The 16,057-nt window shown below is 54.4% G+C and overlaps 1 protein-coding gene across 1 annotated transcript; it reads left to right on the top strand.

Annotated features, from left to right (window-relative positions):
- Positions 1-3,904: 3,904 nt before the first annotated feature.
- On the top strand, positions 3,905-14,513 carry NCLIV_059930 (DEHA2A05324p, related; the record flags this gene model as incomplete). The annotated part of the gene is made up of 14 exons (XM_003885547.1): positions 3,905-4,138; positions 4,535-4,738; positions 5,160-5,342; positions 5,906-6,115; positions 6,498-6,725; positions 7,520-7,666; positions 8,219-8,374; positions 8,955-9,164; positions 9,798-10,841; positions 11,281-11,392; positions 11,763-11,890; positions 12,276-12,868; positions 13,298-13,601; positions 14,004-14,513. 14 exons carry the CDS (start codon positions 3,905-3,907, stop codon positions 14,511-14,513), a joined length of 4,263 nt encoding a protein of 1,420 aa, XP_003885596.1.
- Between the last annotated feature and the right edge of the window lie 1,544 nt (positions 14,514-16,057).

Raw genomic sequence — 16,057 nt, 5'->3', positions numbered from 1 at the left:
CCGGCATGCATCAAGAAGCGCGACGGGGAGCCCAGCGGAAATCTGCGCAACCGGACGCGGCACAAAGCGACAGCGCAGACACAGCCGGTTTCATGCCAAAACGAGAGGAGAAGACCCGTGCGCCATGGGGTTTCTGACGCAGGAGGCAAGCAGAAAAAGGAGGGAGTTCAGTTTCTCCCGAGAAGACACAAATCTTGCGGTCCACCGGTGAGTCTGACGGGCAGAACCTTGGAAGTACAAGTCTGTGCGCAGGAACCTTCGCGCCCGGACCCAATGTGTAGGTCCCAACGCAGAAATCAGATGAAGGCGGCAAACCTTCGGGAAATTAAGAACAAAAATTGAGGCGGAGCACGGACGGACAAGACGACTGGAACGAGAGAGCAGAAGGACCAGCTTTCACGCGCAAGCTGGAAAGCCGCCGCACATTCCCTTCAGGGAAAAGTAGCTGGGTCACCTATAGCCACTCTCCGCCGCCGGGGAGGGCCGTTCTGAAACGCGCACAGGCAGTTCATTGACCGGGATAGTCTTCCTACGGTTACAGAGAGGGGCGGAAAGGACATACTCATCAGTTTCCGTGGGTAGAAAGTGCCTTTGCGAGGACATCGCTGGGAGGCCGGTTGGACTCTTTCCAGGCGCCTCCTCGCGGTAAATTCCTCAGTTGCATGCAAGCGAGACGCTCACAAGACACTGCTCGTTGCGCGCCTGTGGCGTGTCCACCTGCAGCTGGACGACAGTCTGAGCAGACTTTCCGCTCTCTGCGCGCGACTTCGTGCACCCCACTTTCCAATTTGAACTGCTTGGCAAACAGCCAAGCCTTCCTCATCTATCTCTGCCCGTGGAAATCTCAAAGAACCCCGAGGTGGAGCCGCCGTTGTCGGGCGGGCGCCGTCGCCGAGTCTCTAACGCATGAGTCCGACCTGGCCAGATGCGGAACCTTTTTATTAGCTCCACGTTGCTGTTTACTGGCAGCGAAGACTGCAAATCTTTCTCTTCAAACTCGCAATCTTGGGTCGTTCCTGGATGAACGCTCCTTCAGTGAAACCGGCTCGGCCGGTTAGGGCGCACGAAAACGTTCGTTATGTGAGCACACCGTGGAGTAACGGGGTAAATTGATCTCTGTGGAACGTCTGGGCGTACATGCCGATGGCGACGCTCCTCAGCTGGGCCGCCGGCAGGCGCTGCTTCCTTCGGAGGGAGCGGCTCGTCTGAAAACCCTTTCAACGCTATGTGACGGTGAATCCGACTGCAAAACCTTTCCCTCTGGCGTTACGTGTCAGCTACTGTGAGTTTAACAGCTGGTGACGGTTGCCAGGTAGAAACTAAGAGACGAAAATGTGTTGAGCATTATCGATCCGTCTCACTTGAAACGGGCGTCAAGTAATTACGAGAGCCCTTTTCCGCAAGACAGGCGCCGAAACGAAGGCGCTGCTCTATCTCAGAAAGCAGTTCGTTTGCCTGGCGATTTCTGAACCCCCGGGCTACACACCCTCGACGCGGAGCGCCAGAGTCTTCTTTCTGCGTTGCGTACACGCCATTATAATTTGACGGCAGGAGATTTTTATGGTATCGCAAGGTGCAGTTTGGTCAATTGGGGACTGTCCTTCTCCCTCGTTGTCTATTGATGGCGTACACAAGGAAATCCGTCTTCGGTCGTGTGAGGAGCAGTGCATGTGGCTGTGAGCCTGGTGAACACACTGCTCTATTTCGGAATCCAACAGCTTGCTCATTTGCCGCAGAAAGTTGAGGCGAGAAAGACCGGACAATCGCAGCAGTCTCGGCGTTAAGCGTGCCAGCATTTCTTTATCTCGGGCACTTCAACGAAGCGGTCCCAAAGTTACAGCACAGGGAGCGTGTGCACACAAACACACAAACGCCCCTCGAGCTAGTTGCTTTCGGCGTCTATCTAATCCACTCCGGGGCTCACCTCTGGCTCTGCTCCACCCCCCTGGCACACTTTCCTCCAGTTTTTCCGTTTTGCGCTCTCACGTGAAACTCCACCAGACGCTGCCTTTTTTGCGACAGAATTCCTTGTTTCCTTATCCTCTTTCTGGTCACTACCCACACGATACACGCTCCGGTCACTTCTAACAGGTTTGACGCAGGCCGGTGATTTTGGCACCGTGCACCATTCGCAGCTTCACGTAGTTCTCTCCCCGCTTCTTTCTTTTCTTACGTGTTTCTTCTCTTGCTGCCGATGGGCCTTTCCAGATGTAGCCGAGCACTCTACATGCATTTACTACTCAACGGTTCTTGGACAGCAGATTCACTGTCAACAACACGTAATTCCCGAAGCGGCAACCGCGCCTTACGGCGGACGCTCTAAACCCTTAGTCGTCAAGAAACTGTCGCGTATACGGTTGGTTTGGATTAGTCTGGCGTACGCGTTCTGAAGATGTTCAGCTCTCACTCATGACGATCACCACACAATGCAGGCTTTCCGCCCTCCACGACGTACGCATGTTCACGCCAAAGTAACCGGTTGGGTGTACAGACAGCCGCAACGGGACGCCTGCTCTAACTGCACGAGGAAGACACTGGGAACAGTTGCAACTGGCTTATCGGCAACTCCAGAGGGCCCATCAGCTGCAAGAATCTGCCTCCGAAGCGCACCGGCAAGGGAATGGCCTAGCGACTTTTCAGCGAACCAACCAGTCGGTTAGAGCGGCCTGCCGTCGATCAGCCCTTGCAGTTGCACCTCTTTTGTGAAAGGCAAAAAAAGAAACATGCTCGCTATCTTTTCCGAAAGCTATTGTCTCGTCAGTGGGTACATTAATCCGTGCACACGTGCTTCTCAGACGTCTTTCAAGAAGACAACTCTATGGCAGCTTGCCTCCCAGACTGACAGAGTACGGCGTACGGGAGATGCGTGAACCGCACCCATCCGTTAATTCCCTATCAAAATCCGAGGCTGCTGTCTGTAGCAAGTGCAAACTTGCATTTCGCTGCGGAATCCTCCACAATGTGTGCTCGAGTTGCGCGCGTTGCGGGCCCTCATGCCGACGTCGATTAACGTAGCACAAAACGTCGATTGATATTGAATGGCTGCATGCATTACCGAAGGCGCCAGTCGGAACCGCTTGCATGGACGGGGGAGAAACGAAGAAAGCCACGCAGAGAGGATCTCCGTTGAAAGACATTGACCTTTTCCGGAAAGAGGTGCTTCTCTTTTCTTAAGACGGTACACACTGAAACGTGTTTCGATTTCACCACGGCATGCTGCGTGCGACCCTCTTGGCAAACAAGGTTCGAGGTAACCTTTGCGTTGCTCGTCCCCGATTCGCCGCTGGCCCTTAAAGAGCAGCGAACTGAGCGAATCCTTTAAAGTCTTCTCTGCTTTGCGAAGAGTGCCGTTTGGCGTGGCACACGAGTCGCAGTCCCCATCTGCACTCTGCTGCGCGACTTTTCGCTGTGTCTGGTGTCTCGAGCCTCTAGCACCACTGGACGTAACGGAATAGAGTCTCGGCTTCTCCAAGATTTTCCCCCAGTCGCTCGCCGCTTGACGCTTTCAAATCTTTAAAGGTGTGCGGTTTGCGAATCAGGTGTGCACTCTTCGGCGGCCTCTCTCTGTGTTTCGCTGCCTAGCCATGCATACGGTTTTGGCGGAGGAGCGCGAAGACTGGGTCCACAGCCCGTGTAGCTGCGGCTCTTCGCCGCGGGGAACTGGCTGACGAGCGGGTTTTTCGGTTCTCTTGTGGTGTACGACTTCACTGCTTCTCGCCTTTTCCTTCGTGTGCGGCGGTCGCAGCGGCCACTCACCCTTCAGACTTCTTCTCGTCCTTTGCATTCTTTCGCCTTTCAGTACTCCCACTCCCCTCTTGGCTTCGCGGTCTCTGGCAACCCACCATGCAGGTTCTCGCTCTCAGTGAATCTTCCGTTCGCGTCTCGTTTGGGACCTTCGAAGAAAATGTCTAGACTGGGTCGGTCTTCGTCCACCGCTTCGTCTTCCTCTTCGCGCTCGTCTCAGATTGTCAGAGATGGCGACGGCGACCGAGGATGGGCGAGGACCCAGGCAGAACTCTCCGCGCGTTTCCCGTTCATTCGAGAGTGTCTGCCTGGCCAGCTTCTCCAGCTGCGGCTCGAGAACTGGATGGCTTACACAGGCCCTGTCGAGGTCAATTTCCTCACCGGCATCAACCTGGTAAGAGGTTCTCTTTTGCGGTTCCTCTCCTGCTGTTACATCCCTCTGTGCTTGCTCTGGCCTCTGCTGCTTTCCATCCCGCTTCTTACTCCTGTCTCTGCCGCCAGCTCTCCTGATCGTGTTGCCCCCCTCCTCGCCTTCCTCGCAGTAGTCTCTCTCCTCGTCTCTGCTTCAAAAATCCCAAGTTCTTTTCCTTACCCTATCTCCTGTCGCATACGCCTTTTTCCTCGCTCCGTCTCCGCTCTCCCCTACCGGCGGGCTGATTCTCTTTTTCTCGTATCTGTGGTGCAAGCTTCCGCGTCTCCTCCTGGAACCCGATCTGCGGGTCTCCCTCCTCGTGAGGCCTGCGGCCGCCCTCAGACTAACGCTGTCTCTTTTTGCCTCTGTGCTTCGCAGCTCGCCGCCCCAAATGGCGCCGGAAAGAGCAGCCTGCTGTGTGCCATGGCCTTCGGCCTAGGCTACGATGTCGCGCACATCTCTCGGCGCGGCTCTCGCCTCCGCGACTTCATTAAGATTGGCCACAACGCATGCAGCGTCTCCTGCGTCCTCGCCGGGAGAAAGCCTGGCGAGTTTGTCACCACGAAACGCGAGCTTCGACTGGTGGGTCCGCATTCTGCAACGAGGCGAAGAAGCTGTGGCTGCCGGGTTGTCGGAGTCGGGTGAACCCGACAGTTCTCTCTCTTCTTGTATTGCCGTTTCCGTACGCCGCATGCTCGCCTCTCTGTCCATGGCAAGAATCTCACATGCGCAAGCAGGCTCTCGCCTGCTCTGCCGAGGACCTCCGTGATCGCGCCACATTCACCCCTCGCCGCCGTGTACCAGATATTGTCCGGTCCATCCAGCTGGATATACTCACAAACACACACCCATTTACACCTGTGCATCTATCTATATCTATCTGCATCTGTCTACATATATATATATATATATATATATATCTGCATCTATCTATATCTACCTGCGTTGTCTGCATGTTTTGATAGGCGTTGACTGCTGGTGTGTTTGTTCTCTGGCCAAACAGTCAGGAGACCAGGCGGTTTCGACCTTCTACATTAATGGGAATGAGTGCGGAGCAGAGGCTCGCATCCAGTTTCAGAGGCGCATGAAGCTCCAGGTCGACAACTTGATCTGCTTCATGCCTCAGGAGCGCGTTCCGGAATTCGCGACGATGCGTCCAGAAGACCTCTTCATGGCTACACTGCGCGTAAGTGTCTCTACAGGCCAACCTTTACCCGCCGACCCCGGGCCAGGCGGCGACCTCGCGTGTATCTGATCTTTCGGTGTGCTTTAGCTGCCCGAGCAAAGTACCAATCAAACGTTGCACTCCAGCATTTTCTCTTTTTCCGAAGCCGTTAAGCCCCGTGACAACGAACTCACGGGTCCGGCGTTCCGGCGGGCTTTCATCACCCCACCGCCAGAAATCAGCCCCTGTTTCTCCGCTGCCGCCCTCCTCCTCTCTGACTCCATACGCCTGTTTTCGACCGCTTCGTAGGCTGACCTGCGTAGCGCCATTTTGGCCAAACAAACATATACATACATATATAAATATATATATATATATATAAGTATATATATACAAGCATATATATATATATATGCCCATATCCGTCTTCCCCTGCAGATGCTCGCGCGGCCTCGTGCAGGACAAAGCGGCATATATAGCGACGCTTAGGCGACTGCGGAGGTCTTACGAGAGTCGGAGTTTTTCTGAGCGCAGAGGTTGACTTTCTGGGCGTTTTCGTCTCTTCCTGTTCTGCCCTGTTTCAGGCCATCGATTATGACTTGCACGAGGCGTATGCGGGCTTGCGCGATTGGGAGGCGCAGCGAGACGAAACAGAGAAGCTTTTAACTCAAGGACGCGCCGACTTGGTGGTGCTTTCCCGCGCCGTGGAAAAGCTGCGATTGGAGCACGAGGAACTCAAGCGGCTTCAGAGCTGTGAAAAGGAACGCATTCTCTGTGAAGGGAAAATCCTCGAGGTGAGCAGACTGCGAACACGTGCAAAAGACCGAAAGAATGCAGAGGCACTGGCGAGCAGTGGATGGTATAAACTTGCGTGTATTTGTGTATACATATTCGCATAAACATCAACATTTTTGCGCTTAACAGATGAGAAGACACAGTTGCCTTCCCCCTCACTACGCGTTTGCTGGCGCACGTCCCTGTGTAAGTGGATCCGTACAACAAGAATCACATACAATTGAACGCGGATTTGGAATTGCACACACACCAAAAGGCGGAGGCAAACTTGGCCTCGTCGCTATATATCTGGGTGCAGCTGGCGTTTGTGAGTCTTCGTCTGTATGTACACCTAAACGGGGGGGCTGCACCTGGACTTCGTTCCCGTCCTCTCCTCCCCAGAACCGCGTGGCGGCAGTGAAGGCGAGCCTCAAAGCGCAGGAACGCGAGAAGCAGAAGACCGAAAAGGAGCTCCGGCGAGCGAACGAAAAAGTCCGGAAAGTTGACGAGAAGCTCAAGGAGGTTCAGAACGTGCTGCGCCGTGTCACGGAAGACCGGGGCCGTTTGACGGCGAAATGGCGCCAGGATCAGGAGAGCGCAGGCGCACAACTGGAAGACTTCGTCGCAGATGTAAGTGCCGAGGAGACAGCTGAGAGCGAGGAAGACACCGCAGAGAAAGGAGCGAATGAGGAACTGCAGAAATGGGCGAGGCGAAGGCTCGTGCCTTCGCCGGATGACTGCCAGGAATGCCTACACGAGATGACGGCCGAGGAGATCACTGGGAGGGAACGAGGTGGTCTCGCAGGCACACACAGACACTGAGAAAGGGGTTGTCGGGACGCAGAAACGAAGAGCAGGACCATGAGTCGGAGAAAGCGAGCGAACGAATGGATGGTTCGCGGTTAAACGTTGTGCTGGGCAGTGCGGGTCAGGAGTCTCTGATTCTACCAGACTTTAGAGAAGGAAGCCTCTTAGAATCGAGGGAGACATTCTCTCAAGGCGCCACATACTAAGTGTTTCAGCAGCAGACTGAAAATAGCAGAAACCGACGTAGATTCACCGACACGCGTCTCACACGTCTATGGTTGATATCGAAGTTTTTCTTTCGTTTCCCAGTGCCTGGCCCCCCGTCGTTTTTGCGATAGGCTCACGTGCGGTATGCTGTCGCTACCGTCGTCGCGACACTATGAATGCGCCGCTGACTTGAACCTGCTGGCCGTCTCAAACTTCGGTCTTTCCACGGCGCCGCACAGGACTTGCCTGTCTTTCTGCTCCCTTCCTGGCTTCTCTCCGCAGTTTTCATGGAGCACCTGGGGCTCCTCTGGAACGTCGGCGAGGCTGCGTTTCCCACGCCCGACCATCGGTTTCGCTGTTGAATTTCTTTTGCGCTTCGTCGCCTTTGTTCTGTGCGTTCTCTCGGTCAGGCGATGGCGGATGTGGAGAGGCTCGAGGCCGAGATCGCGGCCCTCCCAGAGAAGGCACTGGAGTGGAAGAGAGAGCGAGAGAGACTCGCCAAAGAGTACGCCCTGCGTCATACGGTTCTAATGCGCGCCAAGGCGGCCGAAGAAAAGGTGAGGCGTTTCTCCACTTTCTGAGTTCCGGAGGATTCTACCCTCAACGATGCCGACCGCTAGGCCTCTCAAGAGCGAACAGAGCGACGACCGACCCTTTTGCTTCTCTTGGGGGTTCTGGTTTTTCGCGCCGCCCCTATGTTGCTTACTTGGAGTTCCCGCGTGAGTCGGGTGTCGCTCGGCTGTCGGCGAATTGAACTGCTCGACCGTTTTCTTCCTCCGGTCACGTTGTTGCATTCCGCTTCGGGTTTGAGCGAGATAAACCTGAGGGCGAGCGTCTTCCAATGTTTGCGAGGCACAAGAGAAGGCCCAGACACCCTTTCGCCCTGGTCTTATCTCGTTGTCTTTCTCTGGTTTCGGTCTGTCCGGGTTCGTGTTCGGGTCTCTTTCGTGTTTTTCGCGCGGCTTACAGATCAGCGTAGAAAGCGACTGGTCGGGCAGACGGTAAAACAGTGCTCTCAAGGCAGGGGGTATCTCTTGAGTGGTTTCTCCCAGGATCCGACATCTGGTTCTGGAGGGGGGTGTTCTGTGTTCCCGTGCTGTTCTGCTTAGGTTCGCTTGGAGGCAGAGCGGGAGAAAGCGCATGTGGCGGCGCGCATGCAAGAAATTCAAAATACCGTGGCTGCATGCAACGCGCGACGTCGCGAACTCCAGCAAGAGGCCGCGGAGGCGCGCTTGCGCGTGCAGACTCTCGAGGGCGAGGAACAGGTTCGTGCGTTGCCTCAGCGTTTGCGTTCCGCCTTGCAACTTTGCGCAGAGGCTCAAAGAGACAGTATACCAGATTCGGCAGGCACCATATAGGGTCACCAGATTCACGAAGAGTTGGAGCGTAGAAACTGGTTGTTTCAAGAAGCTGCATCCACACATTAACGTCCAATTATAGGTTTTACAGTGTTCTCCATTTAGGTTGTACATTCAGATATGCCTGTGTGTGCGTTTCGACCTATTTTTGTGCCTATAGACATATATGTATACATATCGTTAGACACGTATACTTGCATGTATATGTGCGTGTACCTGAATACATTTACGTCAACATGTGTGTGTGTGTGTGTTCTGCATATTGCTACCGTACCCCCTTGGACCTTCACGGCAATGCCTGCATCTATTTTGGATTCCACTGGTTGTGTGCATTCTGTTCATGTCTTCAAAAAGTGCGCCTGGGAAGCCCACGCACTCACAGAAAGGTCGTATCTATTGCATCCAGCTCGCCATTGGGGGACGCGTGAAGACTCGCTAGCGACCGCAAGTGTGCATGCATCGTGCCTGCATCTTTTTTCGTCGATAGGATTTGATGCGGCAAGCGCTGACGGAGAGACGAAAGAAAGCAGTTCTACAAGAAAACCGCCAGAGTGTCCGAGTCAAAAACCTCCTTCACTTCATGTCCGCTCCCGGCGGTGGAGACCGAACTCGACAACAAAGTCTCTCGACTGCCTTGCAGCTCCACAAGGAGAGAAAACTCAAGCACACATTCGGGCCTGTCGCTTTCATTACGCAGGTACCCCTCACTGTGTTTTCTCGGCATTCCGACTCGAGCCTCTCCGCGTGAATACGCGAACAAATATATATATATATATATATATATATTCACGTGTACACGTGTACATTTGCATGCATATACATATATATATATATATATATATACATATTGGCATACACATACATACACATATATATATATATATATATATATGCTTATGTATATGTGTGTGTACACTACTTCACAGGTAGATCTGTGTGCAATCTCATTTAGGAGTTGGGTCGTCCGCCACCATGACGACGAAGTTTCGCTTTGCATGCACGTCCATGTAAAACAGAAACTTCCTGAACACGTTCACGAGGATGGGAACGACTCAGATGCTGTTTGCTGTGTCGCAGGAGGCGAAACGCCAGCGAGAGATGTGACTGAAAAATTCAACTGTCCTTTTGTTCAAAAATGCGCATCTCTTCCTACGGCCCTCGACAAATGTCTCTCTCTTTATATATATATATATATATATATATGTTTATGTGCGCATCTATATTTTTATATATATGTATATATATATATATGTATATATCTGTATACGTACATACATATGTATATATGTGTATCCCGACCTTATGCGGAGTGTTTGGCTTGTACGTGCAGGTGAAATCGGCGAGGTATCGGCCGTATGTTGAGCATCTTCTTCAAGGTCGCGTGGGGGCTTTTGTGTGCACTGATGAGGAGGAAATGAAGTTTTTGTCTCGGTCGAATTGCCACGCTCTCTTTCTTCGCACGGACCTGCGAGGCCGCGTTCGTCTGCCGACCGCGACGGCTCAAATGCGCGAGCTGGGTGTCGAATGTTTTATCCACGAACAGCTGGAGTTTGTCGTGGAAGAGTTGGACGAGATGCAGGCTTCTCAAGCGTGGCCGGGCGACCGCAGCGCGTCTCTCCCGACGGAGACTGTAAAGGCCGAATCAGCGGGGCGAGGCGACAGGAGCGATGCGTGCGCAGGCGGTGCTCAGAGTGCCCAAGACGAGCTTGCTCGGAGAAACGAAGAAGACAGGAAGACGCAGGAGGCGAGGCGAAGAGAAGCGTTGCTGTTGGCCATTCGAGAGACCGTTGTTTCGTTCACGAACGCAAACACGATTTTCGTCGTTCGCGACTCGCTAACCCCCCAGGAAGAGCAACGCATGCAGCAGTTCATGAAGGAAGAGCTCGCGCGCCTTTTCCAGTTTCCTGTTCGAAAGCTTGTCTACTTCAAAGGCGCCGCGGTCCACAGCGTCCAAAAGAGCCTCCACGACAATTTCTGGCTCGACGCATGCGACATGCTGCGGTCGCGGCTGACGCATGCAGCCCCGCACCGGGACGCCGGCCCTGGGTTTGCCGGAGCGTCTTCGCCCTCGGCGCCGTTTGCTGGGATTCTCGAAGTCGTGACTCCGGCGGGACGGAAGATGCCGGGCGAGCGAGAAGGGAGGAGTCAGCAAACCGAGGACGTCATTGGAGAAAAACGCGTGCAGGTTCAGAAGGAGAGAGAAAAAGCGCTCAAGCGCTTGGAGGAACTCGAGCAGGAGAACGACGAACTCACAAGCAAGCGCCAAGAAGCCGTTGGACAGCGTCAAACCCTGATCGAGAAGGACACCCGCCTTGCCAAGGCCGCACATGACCATGCCTTCGCCAAGGACCTCTACGAGGCGGTTGTCACCGAGGTGAGAGCGAAAGGAGGCTGAGAGAGACAGTGGGGGAGGAACGCAAAGACGCTAGAGAAACCCAACGGACGTGGCGTCAGCGAATGGAGGGGAACGATAGGACGAACACAACGGACGTGGCGTCAGAGGAGGAAGTGGAGCGAAAGACAAGCACGGCGAGAACCAAAGAGGGGGGCAGGGAGACATCGCCAAACAACCAATGAGAGATTCGTGCTTATCCTGCTCACGGTCACGAATCAGGGAAAGGAAGCCTGGATGGAAAGAGGGAGACATCGCAAACAGATCCGAAAGTGGGCGCCTAAGAATCGTTCTCGAGAGGAGCAAAAACGCGAGAGGGGTGCATGTGCGCCTTGGGAAATCAGCGTCTGTGTGGCCACGAGCGGAAAAGCTTCCGAGCTTGTCTCCAAGTTTTCTCGTGTTTCCCTGCCTTTCCCTTCAGATCCGGGCTCTCGAGGCGAAGCGTCCAGGCCCCGGCGCGTTGCTCGATCAGGAGCGCCGCCTTCAACAGCGCATCTGGAAGCGACTCTACGACGCATTGCAGAAAGAACGAGGTGGGCTGGGCAGTGTTTCTGTTTCTAGCCAAACTGTCGTTTCCTCGGTTAGCAGCCGACCGACGTTGACCCCATCTAGCTATCCAAAGCAAAACCCTTCGACGATCCAAGCAACGCTACACGCATGATTGTTATTTTATAAATCTCTCTCTCTCTCTATATATATATATATATACATATATATATACATATACATATATTTGTGAATACATGCTCACGCCTGGGAGGTTGTGCTGCTGTGAGACTGAGGTCGTTCCGCGATGCGTCGCTCTTCCGAGGGGTTCGAAGTCGTGCGTTTTGTCAACCGCTCGGGTTTTCGGAGGTTAGACACGCTTGCCGTTTCTCGTTTTTCGCCTGTCTCGCGTCTCAGAGGCGTCTCGGAAATTCCACGCGCTTGCCGAAAGTTGGCTGAAAATGCGCGAAGAAGCCGCCGGCGTCCAGGGGCATCGCGAGACGCTCCGGAAACTGCAAGCGGAACGCCGAGGGCCTGCGCAAGAGGTGAGAGTCGAGCAACGAGAACAACGAGGAAAGTCGAAGGAAGAAGAAAGGCAGACGAAGTAGACAGAAGAAAGACAGTGGAAGCAGAGAGACGAAGAAGGCCACAAGAAGTAGAAAAACGAGCAAACAATTTACGTGAGAAACATGAAGACACGCACGAAGCAGGTTTTCAGAGAGACACCAAGGCGGAGACGAAGAGAGCAGCCAAGACAGCGAAAGCGGAGAAACGTTTCGAATCTATTCCCCAGTCCTGGTCATTGAAAAAATCAAACATAATCAGTACACGCATATATATATATATATATATATATATATTGATATGCCTCTCTCTCTTTAATGGTGTTTGGATGGTTGTGGCTGCGTGGCTTCGGGCTGCCGGATTCAGGTTTGCAATCTCAAATCGGAATTGACGGAGAAAAGCGCAGCCATCGCGTCTCTTCGTCGGGAACTGGGGACGCGGTCGGGGGCCCTTGAGCGCTGGAGCGAAGAGGCTGCTCTCGTTTACCGACACTTTCTTTTTCCCTCTGAGGAGCTGCTGTCTCCGAAGGCAGACGCGAATGCGCCGGACGCCTGCCAGGGGCGCTTGCGCGGCCGGAAGCGCGGCCGAGACGGAGACGCAGAGAGCGGAGACAGACGGAAGCGCGGGCGAGGCGAGTCACGGGATGGAGGACGTGAGAGCAGCAGCGAAGACGAGGCGTTTCTCCGTAGCAGCGAAGACGAGCGAGAAGACTTCCAGGACTACGTCGCAAAGGTGAAGGAGGACTTGAAGAAGGCTGCGTTGCCCGAGAGTGAAGAGGAACTCAAAGCGATCATCAACGCATGCACGGAGGAGCTGGAACGAACGGGGGGCGGCAACCGGCAAGCGTTCCGAGACTTCAAAGCCAAGGTTCAGGAGAAGAAAAAGAAGGAGAGCGAAGTGACGAAGCTCGAGGAGAAGGCGCAACACCAACAGAAGAAGATCAACAGGGTCAAAGAAAGGTGAGGCGGCGCAGTGGGAAAGGGAGGGGCGAAGGGGCGGCGCAGCGATCGGGAGTTTGAGGACCGGATAAAGGAGGGAGGCAAAGACGCAAAGCCCACGAGAGCCGGAAGAGACGGATGTGGAGAGACCCGAAATCGCGGCAGAAGAGACAGGATGGAAGAGGCAAAACTCGGAGACGGTTTCCGAGAAAAGAAGCAAAACGAAAACGCGAGACGCTACACACCAGACAGACGAGCGAGAGACAAACAGAAGGCGAGAGTCCCATGTAAAATGAGAAAGGTCTCGAGCTTGACGTTTACGAAGACGAAACGCTAGGTACGGAAGCAGTGGACGAACTGAAGGTAGGATGGAGACACACGACTCACGCTTGGTCTTCTCCGGTTTCCTGATTCCGTCCTGGGTGTCTCTTTCGCTTTTTCGCTTTTCAGTTGGCATCGCAGAATTTCCGAGATCGTTAGCACTGTCAGTCGGCGCTTCAGCGTCTTCCTCAAATTCATCAACCCCGATGCTTCAGGCTATGTCGCCCTTCACGATCCTGCAGCTTCTTCCTCTACCTCTTCTTCCTCTTCCTCTTCTGCGTCTTCTTCGTTGAGTCCGGCTCCGAGTGTGCGCGATCTCGAGCTGCGCATTTGCGTCTCCTTCTATCCAGGCCAGTCGGCGCGGCCCCTCAACACGCGGCACTCTGGCGGCGAGAGGTCGCTCTGCACCGTGCTTTATCTTCTAGCTGTGCAGGTGATTCTGCTCTTACACAGACACCGAATTGGCAGCAAGAGAGCAACCAGTCAACTCTACTTTCAGCCCGGAATCTTCACATTTGTGTCTGTTTTCGTCTGCTCATTTCTATATATATAAGTCTGCGTGCGTACCATATTGGTATAGACCTCTGTATGTAGGCACAGATGTGTTTATGCCTGAATGCTCAACGAGATTTGGAACTTCCAGAGGGTGGAAGTGAGGAGACGTGAACAAGAGAAGAACTGTGGTCCGCTGCACAGGCAGATGGAGAGGTAGGGGCGTCGAGAAGCAGCCGGGTGGGTAACCTGTTGAGCAGAGATCGGTGAATATACAGAGGACCTTTACCCCGCGACAAGTGTATGGACACAAAGCGGCGGTGTTTGTCCGCACGACTTTCAGGCCTACGCTCGCGAGGGGTTTCGCGTGCTGGACGAGATCAACCAAGGCCTGGACGGCGAGAAGGAAAAGAAGCTTTTTGCGCTCCTCACGCGCGTCGCGCAAGGCTGGGAAGGTGACGAGTCAACCCAGCCTGGCCAGGAGGCGCTTCCAGCGACGCCGACGCAAATGAGCGCATCTCCGTCCGGCTCTCCAGTGTCAGTACATGCGCCGCCAAACGCTGGAGGCGGTGTCCAGTACGTTCTCCTGACACCGCAGCTGGTGAAGGGAACCGACTACTCCGCTGTCTGCGTCCACTTTCCGTTCAACGGACGTCACTTGCGACTGCAACAGTGGGGCGACGAGAAGGCGCTCTGTGCAGGCGCGGAAGAAGCCGTGAGGCGAGACCGAGCCCTCCAGAAGAACGCCGAGGAGGGACGGTCGTATATCCTGACGAGGGAAGAGATTCAGGAACTCAGGCAGGCGCTGCAGGCTGAGGAACGGGAGGAAGATCAGCAACGGCGGCCAACTTGAGAGGAGTCGAGAACAGTGGTGAATCGAAAGGGAGAAAAGGGACATGTCTCTGTTCCGAGGTGACAACGGTATATTTGGGAGAGTGGAAAACACGGAGAGAAACGTTGGCGACAAAGACGCGAATGGAATGCAAGATACGCCTGCGTAGGCGTCGGGTTTCTGAAGAGGAAATACAACGTGCGAGGTGGTTCTGAAAAACGGAACACCCGCGGGTGGATACTAGGGCGTTTCGTTTCCACGATTTCTACGAAGGGCGGGGAACGAGAACTGCGAGCGGCTGGGATCACGGAAGGCAGAGTATTGGCGGCGTGTTTCTTTTATTTGAATCGGTAGAAACGCGGTCTCTCGTGAGGTGTTTCGTTATTTCTACGTCGTTTGGTTGTGTCACCCTTATCAAAGACGTTTGTTTTAAGCTGTTCTAAACTTCTCCCCCCTCCCCTCTTCAGGGTCTGTTTTGTCTCTCTTGAACGTATGTGACCCTCCGAGTTTGCGCGAACGCCTCTCGAGGTTGCGCGTCGGAGTGCGTCCCGTGGAAGAGTGACAGGGGACGCAAGGTGGAGAGCAAAGATGCGACAGGAGACAGCGGACCCGCGAGTGCCTTTCGGCTTCTCTGGTGTGGCGGTGTCGTCGCTTTCGCTCCGAGGCGCAGTCGCGAAGATGCAGGCAAACACCCGGTCCGGGTGCGTATATATCGGAAGAGCGAAAAAGATAAAAACTCTCAAAGACGTATGACCGGCAAAAAAGACTGTGACACTGCGGCTGTGCCTCTGTCGCCGTCTCTGTGTCGTCCCTTCTGCCGGTTGATCGACCGGCCTTAACCCTTCGCGCTCGCTTTTGCAATTTCGATCGCTCTGCCCTGACGATGCCTTTCTGTTGTCCCGGCGTCACCCAGCCCCTCCCTTGTGTTCTGCCTGGAAGGGTCTCGTCAGTCCGGTTCCTCTCATGTGACTTGTAATCTTGTCGCTGCCTCCGTCTCTCTTCTGAATGCGGTCAGCGACAGGGACTCCACGAAACGCGCCAAAAAGGGAAGCGGGAGGCAGCCGAAGCTCAGAGAGCGACAAGGCGGAATGGAGATAGGCGGGAAAGAAAAAGGGAAAAGGTGGCAAGGCCGAATCCGAGCCACAACGGGCCCGAGGCGTACGGACACGACGCACACAGCACAGAGTAGTTTGGGCCCGAGAGGCTCGAGGCCAAAGGCCTTGCGGCGGCTCAGCCGTCTGACAGTTTGCTCACTCAGTTCACAGCCGCGCGGGAAAAAACTCGCAAATCGAAAGACAAATTCCAGCGACAAGGCGACAACGGAGACACACACGTAGAGAGAGGAGGGGCGAGGACACGGCGGACGCGACTGAAACTACGCAAAAAAGCAAAAGGAGACTTTTGCGTCTTGGAGCAATTGCTTTCGCTCTTCAACGAGGTGTCTTTGGAAAAAAGAATGATCCCATGGCGTGGGTGCGGCAACAGCCCCACACTCAGTTCGTGTCCTTTCCGGTTTCTTTCCGCACCAGCCGCCAACTCGTCATTTTCCGTTTTCGTCAGCTGCC

The sequence above is a fragment of the Neospora caninum genome, chromosome XI (genome assembly GCF_000208865.1).
Source record: "Neospora caninum Liverpool complete genome, chromosome XI".
In the NCBI taxonomy this organism is placed as follows: Eukaryota; Apicomplexa; class Conoidasida; order Eucoccidiorida; family Sarcocystidae; genus Neospora; species Neospora caninum.
The sequence above is the reverse complement of the archived record's forward strand: the minus strand, read 5'-3'. Positions and strand labels throughout refer to the sequence as shown.